Genomic DNA, 19,460 nt, shown 5'->3' with positions numbered 1-19,460 from the left:
ACCCCTAGTACGTGTGCCACATTTCATGTGTCTAGGTTCCATGGTCTTGGTGTGACGGTGCTGACATGCTGGCGGATGGATGGACTGTTTGTCTGTCTGTCTGTTTGTCTGTGAGCCAGCCAAACCTTAGTATGTGCCTAAATTTTATCAGTGGGATTAGAATCATAGAATCATAGAATAGCAGAGTTGGAAGGGGCCTACAAGGCCATTGAGTCCAACCCCCTGCTCAATGCAGGAATCCACCCTAAAGCATTCCTGACAGATGGTTGTCCAGTTGCCTTTTGAAGGCCTCTAGTGTGGGAGAGCCCACCACCTCCCTAGGTAACTGATTCCACTGTCGTACTGCTCTAACAGACAGGACGTTTTTCCTGATGTCCAGCTGGAATCTGGCTTCTTTTAACTTGAGCCCGTTATTCCATGTCCTGCACTCTGGGAGGATCGAGAAGAGATCCTGGCCCTCCTCTGTGTGGGAACCTTTCAAGTACTTGAAGAGTGCTCTCATGTCTCCCCTCAATCTTCTCTTCTCCAAGCTAAACATGCCCAGTTCTTTCAGTCTCTCTTCATAGGGCTTTGTTTCCAGACCCCTGATCATCCTGGTTGCCCTCCTCTGAACACGCTCCAGCTTGTCTGCGTCCTTCTTGAATTGTGGAGCCCAGAACTGGACGCAATGCTCTAGATGAGGCCTAACCAGGGCTGAATAGAGAGGAACCAGTACCTCACGTGATTTGGAAGCCATACTTTTACTAATGCAGCCCCAAATAGCATTTGCCAACAATGGCCTGCAGCCATTCTGATGTCTTGCTTCTGCCTCTGCCTTTGCCCAGAATGCCTCTAGATCTCACACGAGATGGCTGCTTTCCAGCTGCCCAACGTTGTTGCTGCTGTTATTACCAGCATCTCCACCATCTAGGTTTCAGGCAGTCGGCTTGGGTCGACTCAGCCTTCCATCCTCCCGAGGTCGGTAAAATGAGTACCCAGTTAGCTGGGGGAAAGGCAATCACGGCCGGGGAAGGCAACGGCAAACCACCCCGCTATAAGGCCTGCCAAGAAAACGTCAGCGAAAGCTGGCGTCCCTCCAAGAGTCAGTAATGACTCAGTGCTTGCACGAGAGGTTCCTTTCCTTTCTTTCCTCTGAGTTAGATAAAGAGGATTTGGGTAAACGTGGTGCCACCAGATCCTGGGGACGCTCCCAGAAGCGACAGCCGTACCCCTGCCCATGTTGCCAATAATTTTTCCGGGGCTTGCTTTGTATCTGCATGGCTCTCCGCCTTAAGTGGGGCGCATCCTCCAGAAGGAAGCCGTTGCCCCACCGCCAATATTTATACCGCAAGAGCAGAAAATAATAAGTCCGATCATTTCGCTAATCCCCCTCTCTGAGGGAAAACAAAGAATGCATTTGCATTAGTAAACACTAACAAGAATTCATTAGTGGCTTTGCAAAAGGCCTTGGGGAAAATGAAATGGGGTTGGCTCCTTCTGAGGGAGGGTGGCTAAAAAAACAGCCCTGTTTATCTGTTGAAGACCGTGGTCCCATGCATGCCTCCTTGGGAGCAGGATTGACTTGAGGCCTCTCCTGTCACTCCTACTCCATTATAAGAGTCTTTCTTTCTTTCTTTCTTTCTTTCTTTCTTTCTTGCTTTCTTTCTTTCTTTCTTGCTTTCTTGCTTTGATTCTTTCTTTGATTGGTCATCAGGACTATATGCTACCTGATATCCATGAATTTGTCTAATCACATCTTAAAGCCATCCAAAATGGCGGCCGTCCCTCCGTCTCGCGGAGTGCGTCGTGAGAAGAAAGTGGATCGTTTCCAATAGTTTAACTCTGCGCTGTGTGAAGAAGTTCTTCCTTTGACCTGTCCTGAATCTAGCACCCATCTGCTTCCTGGGATGACAACACTGGATTCTAGTATTATGGGAGAGGGAGAAAAATGTGTCCCTCTCCACATTCTCCACTCCAGGCATGACTTTATACACCTCTATTATTCTCCCAGACATTGTAAACTTTCCTTATAAGGGCCTTGCTGTCCCCCCTTGATCATTTGGGTTGCCCTTTTCTGCCAACTCTGCAATATCCTTCTTTGGATGCAGTGACCAGAACTGTACCCAGTATTCCGAGTGTGGTCATGCCATAGATTTGTACAAGGGGAGTATGATCATGGCAGCTTTATTTTCAGTTCCTTTCCTAATTACGCCCATCATGGAATTTGCCTTTTTCACAACCACTGCACACTGGGTCAACATTTTCATTGAGCTGTCCAGCACGACCCCAGGATTTCTTTCATGGGCCTTAGCTAGACCTACGTGTTATTGTGCGACAGAGGGGTGAAGATCTTGCGATGTTTTTATTGTGAGATTCCCCCCTCTGTTTACACACAGCACGCGACGACCTCAGAAGGAAAGGCACCCACCATTTTGTTTGTTTTTATTAAAGGGGAAGTGCTGGTTATGACCTTTAAAGCCCTGTATGGCTCGGGTCCAGGTTATCTGAAAGACCGTATTCTCCCTTATGAGCCTGCCCCTGCTTTGAGATCTTCCGGAGAAGCCCTTCTTTCAATCCCACCATCTTCACAGGCCCGCCTGGTGGGAACATGGGAGAGGGCCTTCTCGGTGGCTGCTCCGGTGCTCTGGAACTCTCTTCCCGGGGAAGCTAGGGTGGCTCCCTCCTTGATGGGCTTTCGGAAGCAGGCTAAAACTTTTTTGTTCCAGCAGGCCTTTGGAGAATAATCTGGCCCTCCATCTATGTTAATGTCTTAGAATTTTGTTGTGTATCTTAAACTATTCCCCCCACCCCCCAATGTATGTTTTAAACTTTGTAAGGCTGCCTTGAGGCCCAGCATTGGGCAAAAGGGCCCATATAAAATAATAATGATGCGCACAAGCGCTCGTGCGCAAAAGGTAAGGTTTTTTTTTTTTTAAAAAAAAGTGTTTTCCCTGCTTCCCCCACCCCATCTTGACGGGCGCAGTGCTCCTGAGGAGCTCTGTGCCCCGTGTGTGGGTCCCAGCTCCTCGCGAGTAACGGTGAGGAACCGGGACAAACCGCGACACCCGGCCACACGTTCCGCGGTCTAGGGCTCAGCCCGGGACTGCGGAAAAACCAGACTCAAGGTATAGGGCGAGATCCTGGGGCAAAGGAGGGATCATCCCTCCCTGATCCCGGGATCCCCTGTGCATCCTGGGGATCGCCCCGGGATCTCGCCCCACCTAGCTAAGGCCTTGGTCAGTTACCTTTTGCTCAGATCTCAACAGCGTAGACGTGAAGTTGGGATTTTCGGCCCCCATTTCTATCTTCCCTCTGTCTTTTCTCTTGCCCCTTTTCTTCCCCCGTGGTCTACAAGCCAAGGCACTCCTCTCGCAACCTTGAGGAAAGTTGAGCACACACAGGAGCCAAGGTAAAAGGCATCAGGTAGCATCTCTTGCCTGAGGACCACTGGTACTTCGACAGAGTGAGGGAACGAACGTCCCCTCCGAGAGGGGCCTTTATTTTGCGAGTGGAGAGAAAGGGAAGCCGTCATTCTGCTGTCGTCGTGTTTACTTCTTTCGCCGTGTCTTTTCCGCTGAAATGAAAAGAACCAAAGGAAAGGTGGCGTCGCTCCTGCCTGCTCGCCCAGTAAAGCGAGAAACAAACCATCTGCAATGGTGTTTTGCCCGCCCTTTATTTATAAAATAGTAATATTTGAATCTGCCCCAGAGGCCTTCTCTTGTCTGGTTGGCTGTGGGAGGGGGAGCGGAATGGGAATTTGGGAATCGCCTAATTTGTGCCATTACTAACACACACAAAAAGTCTTTACTTGAGCGGCATAACTTTGCTTTATTTTTAAAAAAACTGGGATGATCTATTCCCCCCCCCCCCAACGGGTTATTTTATTTCCCATTTACTGTGGCCTCTGTAAGTTTGGATCCCATGGTGGCCAGGATCACAGCTCATACAGTGAAATTAACGTTCTCATCTGTAAAAGTACCAGCTAAAGATTTAACAATAGAGCAGCTTTCTCTCCGTGTGTGTGTGTGTGTGTGTGTGTGTGTGTGTGTGAGAGAGAGAGAGAGAGAGAGAGAGAGAGAGAGAGATTGAGGGTGAGGAATCTATAACTTGCAAAGAATTTCTGAGTTGAAAGGCTAGGTAAATCTTTCTATCTGAGGAGGTAAGCTTGGTTTTATTTCTTATTTTTTTCTCTAAAAACACACACCACCCAAAACAGCCATCCGCAAGCTGCCTGAACATTGGAGAGAGAGAGAGAGAGAGAGAGAGAGAGAGAGAGAGAGGGAGGGAGGGAGGGAGAGAGAGAGATCCTTTGGGGAATTTCTGCTGGTTTTCCGGCCAGTCTTCTCATGCCGTGTGTTTGTACTAGCTGAAGACAGCGCATGACTCTCTAAATAATTTACAAGTTGATTAATAAACTCACAGGGGTATAATTAGAAGAGAGAGAGAGAGAGAGACAGCGGCTATGGTAACCAGCACAGCACTTGGGGGAACTGGAGACTTTCTCCTTTTCCTGTCTCTCATTTTTCTTAACACCCCCCCCCTCCAATTTTTTTTTTCAAGAAACTTTCTAGGGTGCCGGGCGTTTGAAGATAAGTTGGGAAGAGCTCAGTGCGTCTTCTCGTTTGATGTGGAAATAGGACAGTTTGAATCCGTCGAGTTTAATTTTTCACAAGCTGTAGGGGCCCTGCAGTGCTACTTTCTCTTTTTATTAGGGGGGGGGGGAGCAATGGTAGTGGGAGGGAAAAATCCCTCTACATTTTTCTTTTCTTGTTTTACCCCCCCCCCACACACACACACTCACAGTCCAAATACGGACTAATAAACAGATAATTTTTCTCCGTTCTTAAAAGTTCTGTTGATCCACACGTTGAATGGCCTTTCTCTCCATCACACCGATGTGCTGAACCTCAGTTGAGAAATTGGACGGCTGTTTATTTTAGGGATGATTTTTTTTTTTTAAAAAAAAATCACTGTTTTGCATATATATAGTTTAAAGGAAGCCCTCAACCTGTTTGAGAAAGCATTTGAAGTTGCTCTTATGTGGTTCCTTTCCACTTCCTCCAGTTCACTTGGGAACTGCTAGATTTCTTTGTTGGAAGGGAGATGAGAGCTACCTCTCCCCTCCCCAAAAGTGGTGGTAAAAATTGACAGCCCGGAATAAATAAACTAAATAAACATTTATATAGACTTTCTGGATCTCTCTCTCTCTCTCTCTCCCTCTTTCTTACACTCTCATATAGACATTTTCAGGTGCTAATCTTTCAACAAAAGCTGAGAAAATGTCCTAACTGCTGACTCCTTAAGATATAGCAGTATTTCCCATGTGTTAACAGGTTTTTTAAATTATGTTTTTTTAAGGGTTTGTTTTATTTTATTAATTATTACATTTATACCCTGCCTTTCCCCCCTTTCGTAAGGAACCCAAGCTATCTTAACATGGCCCTCCTTTCCATTTTATCCTCACAACAACCCAGTGAGGTAGGTTAGGCTGAGGTTTAGGGACGGAACCAAAGTCACCAAGTCCTAGACCGACACTCTAACCACTACACCATACTGCCTCCCCATTAGCTGTGATTATATATGAATTCCCCCCCCCCCCCAATCACCATAAAAACATGGCCATGCTGGAAATTTTGCTTCGCTTTCCTTCTTTTGGAAACAGGTAGAATTTCATTCATTCCACGGGCAGGTTCCCATTTATTTGTGTGTGTGGGTTGCTCACATCTGCCCTCGCCTTCCTTCTTAAACCAGAGAACACAGCTGGATACAGTAAACACGGGCCATCAGTAACAATCATAGAATCATGGAATAGCAGAGTTGGAAGGGGCCTACAAGGCCATCAAGTCCAACCCCCTGCTCAAGGCAGGAATCCACCCTAAAGCATCCCTGATAGATGGCTATCCAGCTGCCTCTTGAAGGCCTCTAGTGTGCCTACAACCTACAACCTAGTGAGCCTACAACCTCCCTAGGTAACTGATTCCATTGTCGTACTGCTCTAACAGTCAGGAAGTTTTTCCTGATGTCCAGCCGGAATCTGGCTTCCTTTAACTTGAGCCCGTTATTCCATGTCCTGCACTCTGGGAGGATCGAGAAGAGATCCTGGCCCTCCTCTGTGTGACAACCTTTCAAGTATTTGAAGAGTGCTATCATGTCTCCCCTCCATCTTCTCTTCTCCAATGATGAGGAGTTGCCCTGGCCACCCGTGGCCACGCCCGTGGCTAAGAAACCAAGGAAGCCTTCCCACCACCGATGACCAAGAGAAAGAAGCAACCGTCTCCTCAAAGTGAAGCTCAACTGGTTGGTTGTCTTGCCACGGCGCCTTTACACAGCGGCGGCCGGCCCTGGTGTGCAAGATGTATTTCTGAGGATGGAAGTTACGTAGCGTGCAACACGATTGGAAAAAGCAAACGAAATTTAGGTCCTGCGAGCGGGAAACGAAACAGCCAGGCAAAGGTTAGGAGCTATGCAGAGAGGAGAGGGCCTTGCATGTGCTGGGGTGCTCTTCAAACCCCATTTCCAATAAGGAGGAGTGCGGAAGCTCCATCCCTAGGGCTAGGTGAGACTCCCCACCTAATTTCACAAACCTTGTGCATGTGATCAGTTGAGAGCTCTTGCAGGAGCGACCCGTCCCTTCTCTGGTAGCCTGTTGGATGGGGAGGAACCGGGAAGTGGAGTGGGGAGAAAAGAGGGTATTAGAGAGAGGGAGAGAGAAACGGGGGTGTTAGAGAGCAGGAGAGAGAAAGCAGCTCCATGGTCCTCTTTGTTAGCTCCACCTCCATCGCCCTGAGCTGCTACGCCTTGTCCTTGCATTCAGAAACAGCCGAAGCTTAGACTAGAACCGCCGAGGATGAATGAAGCAAACTAATTGCATCGGTCTGGCTTTTTGGAGCTCTCTCGGTTCACAGTGGAGGCTAATTCGACCGGGCACGTCGGGCCGGGCAGGCGATGGAAACCAGTGGACAGCAGCAGGAGCAAGTAGCAGGCTGAGCCCCCGGACTACCGGTGAGCTTGAGTGAGAAGGCTCCAAGTGATTGTAGCAGGCAGCATTTTCAACAGCTGCTACAAGGCTGGCTCCAGCAGGCGGTGAAATGAGGTCTCTGTGTATGTGTAACGAGATCGGCAAAAGGCTCAGTGGAAGCCCCACTGAGACGACCACCCTTGTGTGTATCCCGTGGGGCTTCTGGCTTGCCCCCAGAGGCTGCCATCCGAGAAAGGCAATCTTTTTTTTTTACAAAAGCAAAAACTAGAGCTCGCATCACTCACGCCATCCACATCTGTTTCCCTCGCCTCCGGTCGAAGAGGTTTTGCAGGTTTTTGGAGCACTGCAGAAACCTGCACAACCTGTTTAGTCAGACAAACAGAACACGTGAGTGGGCAGGGATGACTCTGTTACAGCAAACTATAAGAAACTCAAAACTGTTCTCTGCCCCAGTCTGGGTTGGGGGTGTGTGAACTCTGCCTGATCAATTGGCATCTAGAGATGAGCATTCCAGGACTCCCCCTCCCTCTTAATTATTCCTTTTCTTCCTTTTGTGGAACAACTTGCTCCCTGTTGTAGGAACCTTGTATTGCCAGCAGGTGGCACTGCATAATAAACAAAGATTTTCCTCCCAAGAAGTTTTTCCTATGACCACTGCTGTTCTGTTTATTAGTACATCACAGGCGAAGTCTTAGCAAGCCTCATACCCAAGCTCCAGTTGGCAGGACTCAAAAGCCATAAAAACAGCAGCGGTGTTAAGGAAATAATGATTGTCTTAGATATCTCCTGTACTTATTATGTTAGCCGCACTTTGAAGGGCCTGCACTCTGGTTTCCAATGGAAACTGTAGTTTACATGCACGCGTGTGATGCGGACGTTAGGCTAGATGTAGCTTTAGAAGTCCTCTTCAAAGCGGGAGCCTCTCAGAATCTTCAGACGAAGGAGCTGCAGAGACGAGAGGGAGGAAGTGCCGAATAAAAGGCAGCTTGGCAAAAGGGAACGAAAGAAGCACCTTTGCGGACCGAAGGACGGCGAGGCGTGCCGCCTTTATTAAAGAGAAATGAAGGCCCTGCGCTCGGGAAGCAGGGTAGGGGAAGAAAGGACGTGCCACTGAGATCGTCGCGGGCGAAAGAATAATCTGGACTCTGTCTGTAGCAAGCCTCTAACGACTGAAAGCAGGAACGGAACTTTTCTATCCAAATCCTCTCTCATAGAATCATAGAATAGCAGAGTTGGAAGGGGCCTACAAGGCCATCTAGTCCAACCCCCTGCTCAATGCAGGAATCCACCCTAAAGCATCCCTGACAGATGGTTGTCCAGCTGCCTCTTGAAGGCCTCTAGTGTGGGAGAGCCCACAACCTCCCTAGGTAGCTGATTCCATTGTCGTACTGCTCTAACAGTAAGGAAGTTTTTCCTGATGTCTAGCTGGAATCTGGCTTCCTTTAACTTGAGCCCGTTATACCGTGTCCTGCACTCTGGGAGGATCGAGAAGAGATCCTGGCCCTCCTCTGTGTGAAGAACAGCCAACTGGAGGCCGGCTCACAACCCTGAAGAAACTTTATCTCTGTTTCATACGCACACACAAACACCGAAGCCCTGCCTGGTTTAAATTATGATCCAATCTGTTGTCCCCTGCAAAAAAAAAAAAAAAAACCCACTCACAATTTCACTGGAAGGGAAGAGACACAAAGAGACTGGTTATTAGGGATGTCAGAGAAATCGATTCAGGGCGGGTTTGAATTTGACAGGTTTTCATAGGTTTGGATCCTCCCAGGACTTCATTCTGGTTCCCACTGCAGCGCCTTGAGTAAGGCCAGTGTGTGGATTTTTTTCCTGGGCGTTTTGCGCAATTCCTTTCCCCCAGGTCCTGCTGTTTGCGCAAATTTGTGAACAATTTGTGCAAACCATGGCCAAATTTGCACAAATCCAGCCGTCACTTGCGCAGAACGCTGAGAAATGTGTGTGAATTGCAGATCCTGCGGGGGGAGGGGGGATGTGCAAAAAAGTTCCCAGAGTTCGGGTGTGTGGGGGAAGTCCGCAGCTCGGCTCACAAATACAAATCGAGTTGTACGTATTGTGGAACTCCGTCAAGTCCACAAAGAACCAGATTCCTAGTGGCTGACATCCCTACTGGGTGTACACACACACACACACACACACACACTCCCTACACTATATCGCTATCTCCTCCATTGTGGTTCCGTAGCCCTTCTGTAGGGTTTTGTCTTAGTAAAACCTGGGGAGGCTCAAACATGTTTTATTGATTCTGGGAGGTTCGCAGGCAAAAGGCGCAGCTGCTTCACATGACATTTGGTTCACTGCTGTATGATGTGATGTTCACTAGCAGACATGGCTTTAGAGGGGGATTGGACAAATTCATGCAGATAAGGCTAACAATAGCTACTATATGCTACCTCCAGGAACCAGAAGCAGCATGTTGCTGGAGGGAAAAAGTAGGAAAAGGCCTCCACTCGCATGTCCCATTTGAGGCATGGGGCTGCCCCCCCCTCGGAAGCAGGATGCTAGGCCAGACAGGCCTTTTGTCCTACCCACCAGAGCTCTTCTTACGCTCCTTGTGCCAGAGACAGAAAATGTCTGCTTCTGAGCTAGCGTCTTTGAAGTAGCCACCACTGAAGACCGACTCAGGTGCTACTTTGGCTCATGGGAGCCAGGGCAAATTGTGTCTTTGCCAGCCCCTTGAAGACATCTACCACTGCAAAGGAAGTTCAGCTGCTGCCACACCCTCCTTTGTATTGCTTTTTTTTGGGGGGGGGAGTATTTGTTCTGGCATATTCCAAAATCTGAATCCCATGTGTGTGGATTTAATGGACTTGTGTAGTGTTGGCTGGATATGGGTTGTGCATGTTCTTTGGGTTAGTTCAAGTGCCTTTAGGGATCTGGGCAAAATTCGACGGGATAAGATCCAGAAAAGTGCAGCGGGGAGTGGGTTACAAGAAGCAAGCACCCACCTGTTAGTAGAGAGCCAATTTCAGGACTTGGGACAGCTCCCACAGAGAGCAGACGTTGCTCCAACAAAGGCCAGAGCCCAGTGCATTAGGTTGGCCACAGACACTAACCAATGAACCGTCTCCCCTGAATCCATTTGCTAACATGTTTTACAAAAGAAATAACTCCTGCAAAGTTCGTGGTCAGCAGGAAAACCAACGGTTTCCCTGGAGGACTCAAATAGTATTAAACCAATTTGACCTTTGTGGAATAATCAGGTATTCTGCTCTCACGCTTTGCTGAATTTAGGGATGACAGGCCGAGCCAGGAAAAGTAGCCCTTGGCGGTAGCTGATAATCAGGGCAAGATGTTAACTGTCAAACCCTGAGATCAACCCTCAGGCATCTGAATTAATGGTGGCAGGCTTTAGACCTACCAGGGAAGGAAAAAGAGAGAAATCTTAAGAGGAGGGAAAAGGCTAAATGAACAGAACTATCAAAGACGTTTCAAACTTTTAGCAGCATAGAAACGGAAGCTCTCCTCCCCGTCCCAATGATGCCGTTGTACGACTCTTGGATATCGAGGATTTATAGGTTTAGAGAGAAGGTCAATATATGTCAAAATATATGTCAGAAGGTGGTCATTTTTTTAGAAGGCAAAGTTACTGGGCAGTAAAGCACCAAATCAGAGTGGCACGGAGTGTGAAGTATGTGGATTTTAGAAGTTTTGCCTTGGCGTTCATCGCAGATCCATATTTTGTGCTTTTGAACCTTGTGAGTTAAAAACAACACCACATTGACAGAAAACCCCTTCACATTTCTACAAGGGTTTTAGGTGCAGTTTAAGAAACTGAAAAATATTCATTTTCTAGGCATCGCATGCAGTTGGAATGGCGGCATGTATTTGCACCAACTAAGTAGAGGAATAGATGCATAATTCAGCATCCTGAGACACTCAAGCTTTGTTTAAGAACAAGTCTCTAGTCCCTTTAGAGTGAGAATATACATGTGAAGATATAGCAGTCAATGTTTGGATGAAATTTCCGGGGTGGAGCACAGTTCTTTGTCCTGTCCAGTGACCAGGGATGGGGGAGAATTTTCTTTATTTCACATTTTTAAGTGACTATATCTTACGTCCTGGCCTGAGACGTAGATCAGAACACACATAGCTTTGGGATTGTGTACTGTGGCGAATTTTGCCATGTGGTTCTTGACTCAAAAATTGTGTACAGAAATGCATATCGTAGGGAAGGTTATGTACAAAAGTATGTGCACTGATGTAGAAATTGGAGCAAACTGATGTAGAAATTGGAGCAGATAGATTCAGGACTGAATATTGGCCCAACTGACATAGGTCAGCAATAAAAGCAGTTCTCCCATCACTATCAATGACTAGTAGAAAAAGAAAAGTATGGAAAATAAGCAAGTAAATAATAGGGCTGGAATGGTTAGTCAATTGGGGGACAAACCTCTGCATGTCGAGTTAGCAACAAGTCCTACAACTCCCAGCACTCCTCCTTAAAAACTGGAGCCAGTCAGAATCGACAATGTTGGGCCGACAGTCCGACTCAGTAGAAGTTAGCTTCCTATGTTCCATTTTAAATCAGCCCTTTATTCAGAACGATGAGGACTGGGATCTTATTTCATTTAAGAGGAAGGGCCGTAACTTAATGGTAGAGCCCTGCTGACATCCATCGCTCTAAGACTTTGTTTAAAGCTCTTCCTGCCTTTTAGAATGGGGGGGGGGGAAGCTGGACAAAAGCCAGAAAACCAGTCAATGCTTGGTGGGTGGGGGGAAAGGGGGGGTGACCCTCTGGGCCTGAGATTTCTATAAACTTGGCTTTCTGGCCAATTTTGGTGGTAGATAGAAGGAACTCAAGAGTGATTTGGCAAGAGCTTAAGTGTCTGACAAAGAGCATTCTTCAGCACTGGATAATTTGCAGCTATTTCTGCCCTGCCTCTGATTTATCTCCAGTATCATTGTGGAACTCCTCCAAAAGCCTTCCAATAATGGATTTATGCATATATTTTAAGGCTGCTGTCCCCATGCCCCAAATCTGGAGGCAGCGGATAACAACAGAGGACCTGTTCAGATGTCACGCTAAGCCATAGTTGGGCCGCTAACCCTTTTGCAGCAAATGGTTAGCGAGCGTGTTTAACCCATGGTTATGTAGCTGCCCTGGTTAGGAATGGTTCACGCAACACGCTTAGCCATAATGTTTAGCTCCACCACCATGGCTTAGCATGTCATCTGAACAGGGTCAATAATAATACTTCCCCCTAAAAATAGAATCATAGAATCATAGAATAGCAGAGTTGGAAGGGGCCTGTAAGGCCATCAAGTCCAACCCCCCGCTCAATGCAGGAATCCACCTTAAAGCATCCCTGACAGGTGGTTGTCCAGCTGCCTCTTGAATGCCTCTAGTGTGGGAGAGCCCACCACCTCCCTAGGTAACTGGTTCCATTGTCATACTGCTCTAGCAGTCAGGACGTTTTTCCTGATGTCCAGCTGGAATCTGTCTTCCTGTCACTTGAGCCCATTATTCCGTGTCCTGCACTCTGGGATGATCAAGAAGAGATCCTGGCCCTCCTCTGTGTGACAACCTTTCAAGGTCTTGTCTGCTTGCCCATCTAGTCCAGCACTCTGTTCACACAGGGGCCAACCAGCCGTCGGCCACAGACCCACAAGCAGGACATGGTGCAACAGCACCCTCCCACCCATGTTCCCCAGCAACTGGTGTATATAGGCATTGTTCTTGATCAGCCATTGTTTTTGTTTTAAAAAACAGCACTTTTTAATATTGTGTTTTATTTCTTTTTATCTTTGTATCATTTAATCTTTTATTGTTCACCGCCCCAGAGTCTGTTTAGATGTGGAACAAGGTGTAAATGCTGTAAATAAATTAAATAATAAGACCTGAGCGTGACCCCAGGCTCTGTGCATCACCTGAACATGATGGACGGCCCCCCTCCAGCCCCGCTCTTCATTTCCCCAAACCTTTCCACCTGTTGGACTCTCCACTAGAAAGTTATCTTTGGACTACTTCTCAAAAGTCCCGCTTTCTCCATGGAGACCCATCTCCCCTCCCAGCTCTGAGACGGGAGGTTGAAACTCGCACACGTTTAGGATGAAAGGGAATTGATGGTTTGAAACCCTCATGCGTCATAATCCCTTTAAAGCAGACGGATTGACGGCTTCATCAGGAGGATCCCGGACTCAACTTTGCTCGCTAGTCGTACACTGGAGGCCAGGAGATCCAGGGCGAGCCATTTAGCCTGCCCTGCCGGCAATTAGAGAGACCAGCCCATTTTCCTGACAACCTCAAAGAAGTCCCATGTGAACGAGGAGGACTTCTACTGTGCGTTGATACCTGCTCATTTGTTTTAATCACAGGGAAATTTGAAGTAATGCAGTTTTCTCCACTTCCTCCCCTCCCTCAAAAGGCTGCCGAGACGTTACAACTTTAATGCGCTGTTCTAAGTGATGGCGCTCTCTCATAGAATCATAGAATCATAGAATAGCAGAGTTGGAAGGGGCCTACAAGGCCATCGAGTCCAACCTCCTGCTCAATGCAGGAATCCACCCTAAAGCATCCCTGACAGATGCTTGTCCAGCTGCCTCTTGAAGGCCTCTAGTGTGGGAGAGCCCACCACCTCCCTAGGTAACTGATTCCATTGTCGCACTGCTCTAACAGTCAGGAAGTTTTTCCTGATGTCCAGCCGGAATCTGGCTTCCTTTAACTTGAGCCCGTTATTCCGTGTCCTGCACTCTGGGAGGATCGAGAAGAGATCCTGGCCCTCCTCTGTGTGACAACTTTTTAAGTATTTGAAGAGTGCTATCATGTCTCCCCTCCATCTTCTCTTCTCCAGGCTAAACATGCCCAGTTCTTTCAGTCTCTCTTCATAGGGCTTTGTTTCCAGACCCCTGATCATCCTGGTTGCCCTCTTCTGAACACGCTCCAGCTTGTCTGCCTCCTTCTTGAATTGTGGAGCCCAGAACTGGAGGCAAGACTCTAGATGAGGCCTAACCAGGGCCGAATAGAGAGGAACCAGTACCTCACGCGATTTGGAAGCTATACTTCTATTAATGCAGCCCAAAAATAGCTGCATCCTCAAGGGCAGCTGATGTGCCGTGTGATGTTGCGGAATGGCAGGGCCGGCGTCGAGGGTCGGAATGGCGGGGCACTGCTGAGGGCAGTAGAGGCCCACTGGCAAGCGCCCCCTGGAATTTCTCCGCCTTCCGCATTGCAAGCTGCTTCTTCACCTGCCTCTGGCTTTGGCCCAGACAACGGTGGTGGTGACCAGGAGGAGCAGGAGAAGCCACAGCCTCCTTGCTCCCTGGCTCTGTGCCTGCCAAGAGGAGCAGTAAATAAAACAGCCGGTATCGTACTGCCCTTATACAAATCTGTGGTGCGACCACACTTGGAGTACTGTGCACAGTTCTGGTCACCACACCTAAAAAAGGATATTATAGAGCTGGAAAAAGTGCAGAAAAGGGCCCTGCTTAACCCCGCTGCTGCCCTACAAAAATCAAATTAGGACACCCAAGTAGGACCAAGGGCTCTCGCTGACCCTCCCATCACCTAGTTTCCTGATACTGGCTGACAGGGTGTTTCCCTAATCTTTGTCCCAGCTGCAGACAACATTGTCGTGAAGCTGCTGTCAGAGCGACTGAACTGCCTGGACTGCCACCTCCGAGGCTGGGTGCTGCACGGGTTTCCCAGGGACGAGGACCAGGCGAAGATGATGAAGCAGGTGGAGATTAATCCAAACAGGTGAGAGACACCCTTGCTTCAGAAATATATCGTGCACGAGGAACGGGGAGGACTACAGCCTTGACTCGTTAAAGCTGGGGGCAGAATGCCGGCCTTTCCTGTGCAGCCTCCAACCTGGCAGCTCAGGGGCATTTGTACTCCTCGCACACACAGACACCGCAACAGGGTGAGCAGCCCCTGTTTTCTTTGGCTTTCATGCCACCACCCCAAGTAGGCTTTGTACAGCAGGCTATCTCCTCTCTTTCCTCTGTGTGAACAGAGTGCTGTACTAGATGGAACCTCTGTCTGATCCAGCATCTGGGCTCTTCTGGGGTTCTTATGGATCCAGTGTGCTGACCTACTTTCCCCACGGCAGCCCCCTTTAGCCCTACACAGAGACTCACAGACTTTTACCGCAGGCAACCTGTTGGGACACTGTGTGAACAGTGTGCTGGGTGAAGGAGGCCTTCAGTCTGAGCCTGCATTTACTGATCGATTGATTTGATTTTTACCTTGACATTCTACCAAGAAAAATGGCACTCAAGCACGGCTCTTGTTCATACGAGGAGAATATACACCTGCTGAATTAGAACAGATGCCCTTCAGAGGTGTTGGAGAGCATCCAATATCAAAGGCAGGATCCAGGATCCGAGGCAGCAAGCCTGTGTACTTCACTTGCTGGGGAACATGGGCGGGAGGGTGCTGTTGCACCATGTCCTGCTTTGTTGGTTCCTGGCCGATGGCTGGTTGGCCACTGTGTGAACAGAGTGCTGGACTAGATGGACCCTCGGTCTGATCCAGCAGGGCTCTTCTGATGTTCTTATGGCATGCAGAGTCAAGTCTGGCATGCAGAACGGCCAAGGCCAGGACTTTCAGGACCCTGGACAGATCTCTGCTGGTTAAAACTCATTCGGGAAAAGCTGTTCTCAAAGCAACAAGAGGGAAAAATCCTGGGGGACATGGGCGGGAGGGTGCTGTTGCACCATGTCCTGCTTTGTTGGTTCCTGGCCAATGGCTGGTTGGCCACTGTGTGAACAGAGTGCTGGACTAGATGGACCCTTGGTCTGATCCAGCATCAGGGCTCTTCTGATGTTCTTATATACCTATGGTTCACAAATGTACATCATTCCTTGACTGTGGCCTCAGGCGGGGACTGTGATTCGTGAGGGTTCACTCACACATGCAGTACCACGGCTGTCTCCCGATGTCAACTCAGATGCAGTAGACAGATCTGCCATCTTTGGTTTCTTAGTTCTCAAGGTCTGGATCATCCATTTCCCCATAAGCTCCAGTCACTTGGTGGATTCCTGAATTTTCTGTGGGTTTTCCCTCTCTCTCTCCCACGCCAAGAGGTTGAAATGTCTCTTCTAAGGCTCAGTTACTGGCAGTAAGAGCTTTAGGCTAAAACATCCTGGCTGTTTCGGCCACGCCCCCTTTTGCCATTGACTCCGCCCACCACTGGAATGCGGCCCCCGAGAGCTTCTCTGGAATGGAAAGAGGTTCGACACCTCTGAGTTAGAGGCTTATTAAAATGATGTGTGGTGAGGAGAAAGTGGATTGAGGGTTTCCCCCCTCCCTCCCCCCCTGCCCCCAATTTTACAACTGGGAATCATTCAATGAAATTGATTAGCCCTAGATTCAAGACCGAGAAAGTAAACAGTAACCCTACTTTCCGCAGAGGAAATGAAGGGAATTGGAGGCAGGATTAAACAGAAGAAGAATATGCAGTTTAAAATTGAGAGAGTCCCTCTGACGAAGGCCTTGGGGATAATGGGCATTGTAGTCTCACACAACAGATGGGCACCACGTTGGCAAAGACGTCTCTAATCAGCTCAATGTACATGCCTATGAAATCTGTTAAAGGGAATAGATGGAGAATTGCCCATTTGTGTCCCACCTCCTGTGCATTTTATTTAGGACATTTTTATTTAGGGCAGTTTTACCCTACAAAACCAGGTTTAAGCCAATTTAATTCTGCACAGAGTCCCTTGGAAATTTCTGCCATTCCTGTGAAGGACCTCCTTGCCCGATGGATGACAGAAATGTCTAGAAAGGGAAGTCGTGCAAGGCAAGTGAAAGGGCCTGGGACATTTAGTATGAAATATTCATATTAAATATCAAAGGGGATAGCTCAGTAGTTTTCAAACATTTAAAGGAATGTCAGAAGGAAAAGAGAGAACAATTGTCTACTCTCTCCACTAAAGATCGAGGTCAAGAAGTACTAGCTTTAAATTACAGGAGGGTAATTTGGTGGGTGGCAGGTTCTGATTAACGAAGGCAAGAAAAAGAGTTGGTTGCTGACATTTCCGTGTTCCTAATGCTTTTGAATTTGACCTGCAGCCTAAACAGGAGACAGGGGAGAGCTAGAAACTAGGGAGTCATCGTTTGACTAGACTTCCTTGCATTGCTTCCAGACAAGGAATTGAGATAAAAGGAATTGAGAATAAAACTGCCAGGATCATACTGCCTTTATACAAATCTATGGTGAGACCACACTTAGAAGACTGTGTACAGTTCTGTTCGCCACACCTGAAAAATGTTATTATAGAGTTGGAAAAAGTGCAGAAAGGGGCAACTAAAATGATCCAGGGGCTGGAGCATCTCCCCTACGAAGGAAGGTGACAACAGCTGGGATTGTTTAGCTTGGAAAAAAGGAGAGTAAGGGGAGCTAGGATAGAGGTGTACAAAATATTGCATGGTGTGGAGTACGTGGAGAGCGAGACATTTTTCTCCCTGTCTCGTAATACTAGAACCCAACGGAGTCATCCCATGAAGCTGATGGGTGGGAGAATCAGGACAGTTGAAAGGAAGGACTTCTTCACACAGTGCAGAGTTAAACTATAGAGTTCGCTACAACAAGATGTAGTGATGGCCACCAACTCGGACGGCTTTAGGATGGGGTTGGATAAATTCCTGGAGGAGAAGGCTATCAATGGCTACTAGCCCTGATGGCTATGGGCTACTTCCAGTATCCGGGGCAGTAAGTCTATGTACACCAGTTGCGTTGGAACATTATCTTTCAACTGGAATTGGATTGGACAGTCTTTTGAAGAAAGGACTGTCCTCTGTAATAGAGGACACATGGTCATCCTACAAAGTTGTTGATGATGATGAAGATGCTGCTGCTGATGATTTGTATCCTGCCTTTTGCCCAATGCCGAGCCTCAAGGCGGCTTTACAAAATTAAAACATCTACAGTTACAGCTGTCTGGGTATGCTTCCAGTTGAAGCAGGCACCTTCTAGTAGAATATGCAGGTGGTATGAGGGGCCGTGAGCTGTGCAGGCTGCAGAGTGTAGATGCACAGGAGTGAACTGCAGCTGGTCCTAATAGGAGACCGGTGTGTGTGTGTGTGTTTGTTTGTTTGAGGGCTAGATTTGGCTTTCATTAGGGGACAATTTTAGGGGATTGTGGACCTGATTGATTCCGGGGCCGACGCCTTCCACACAAGGCAGCTGTCAGCAGGCGCCGGGCAAGAGAGAAACGATAGAGCGGCCCGGTGAAAGCCGGGCTGTAAATCATTTGCCGGCGGCACGGGTTATAAAACATGCGGCCTGCAGTGAAGTGTGTTTCTGACACCGAGAGAGAAAACCCAGATAGAATTAGCACTTGGAAATCAATCTGGGAATAGAAGCGGAAAGGTATAAATCATAAGCCGCCGACCCACGGCAACTCTCCCCCCACCCTCTCTCATTTTGAGGTGGGCTCTGGTTGATGAAATTAGATTAAAATAAATTTACATATATATCAAGTTTATTATTAAAATCCCGTCACATCAGTAAACAAAGTTATTGGTGGGAAAGGGATTGTTTCTCGTGCCCGCAACTCCAAGTAGGCCTTTCTTGTTGATCAAAAAGAAGAATTATTGTCGGGACATCAACTTGTACGTCTGTTTCTTAGAAGTAATAAATGGTTTAGTGTTCAAATACGATGTTTTATCTGACTTCCATCTCATAAACCCGGTGCAAATAATACTAAATTATATACCATTGAGCAGTATCAGTCTCCTGGCTCCTCCATCTTATGGAAAGGGAAAGGAAACTAGTGCAGTAATTGATGGCAGGGAAGAATGAAAAATAAAGTTATTTGAGGGGTGCGGGGGAAGGTCCCCCCAACAACAACAAGAAACAAATTGGGCTATAAAGTTTCTTAATAGGTAATAATAAAAAAGAAGAGATCCCTCGTAGCCTCAGCCGTCGCATCCACTGATCAGCCCCCGAACAAAGAGGAAAATGATTTATTTCCCAACGCCAGTAGAAAAAGTATTAGATTTTTCTTAAATTAACGTCGGACGTGAAGCCAGGAAAGAGCTGCACCTGGCACAAGGCGGCCTGCCAGGGAAAAGGAAGCACTTTTTCACCTGCTGCATAATCAACTTTTGCGGAATTCACTGCGGTACGTGCTGACGGCCATCTGCCTATAGGGCCTAGGTAAAGAAAGCTGGTGCCCTGCAGATGTTGTGGACTACTGCTCCCATAATCCCCAACCAGCATAGCCAACGATCAAGGTTTTTTTTAGTTCAAAACATCTGGAGGGCACCAGTTTGCCTACTCCTGCTATAGGGCGCTTGTGAATCTGTGAATCCCAAATGCTGGGGACAAAACGCAGGGAGAAGACTGCTGGGGTTTTGCTGGACTTGGCGTCCTTAGGGGTGCTGTGGGAAACGGAATGCTGGACTGGATATAATGTGGGATGCCGACACGTAATTCCTGAACAGGGTTTTCAGTGCAATCCATGTTTATTTTGGAAGTCCGTTCAATGGGTTTACTTGGAAGTCAGCAGAGCTAGGCAATGCAGCTTAAGT

General features: G+C 47.8%; 1 protein-coding gene across 1 annotated transcript in view; it reads left to right on the top strand.

Annotated features, from left to right (window-relative positions):
• Positions 1–19,460, top strand: part of AK8 (adenylate kinase 8) — an 85,569-nt gene that overhangs the window by 45,885 nt on the left and 20,224 nt on the right. The window contains exon 11 of the mRNA XM_063144729.1: positions 14,537–14,678. Within this exon, the coding sequence (XP_063000799.1) occupies positions 14,537–14,678 (142 nt within the window). The remainder of the gene's footprint in view (positions 1–14,536; positions 14,679–19,460) is intronic.

This window comes from Elgaria multicarinata, chromosome 19 (assembly GCF_023053635.1).
Source record: "Elgaria multicarinata webbii isolate HBS135686 ecotype San Diego chromosome 19, rElgMul1.1.pri, whole genome shotgun sequence".
Taxonomy (NCBI): Eukaryota; Metazoa; Chordata; class Lepidosauria; order Squamata; family Anguidae; genus Elgaria; species Elgaria multicarinata.
This window is presented reverse-complemented; position numbering and strand designations above follow the sequence as displayed.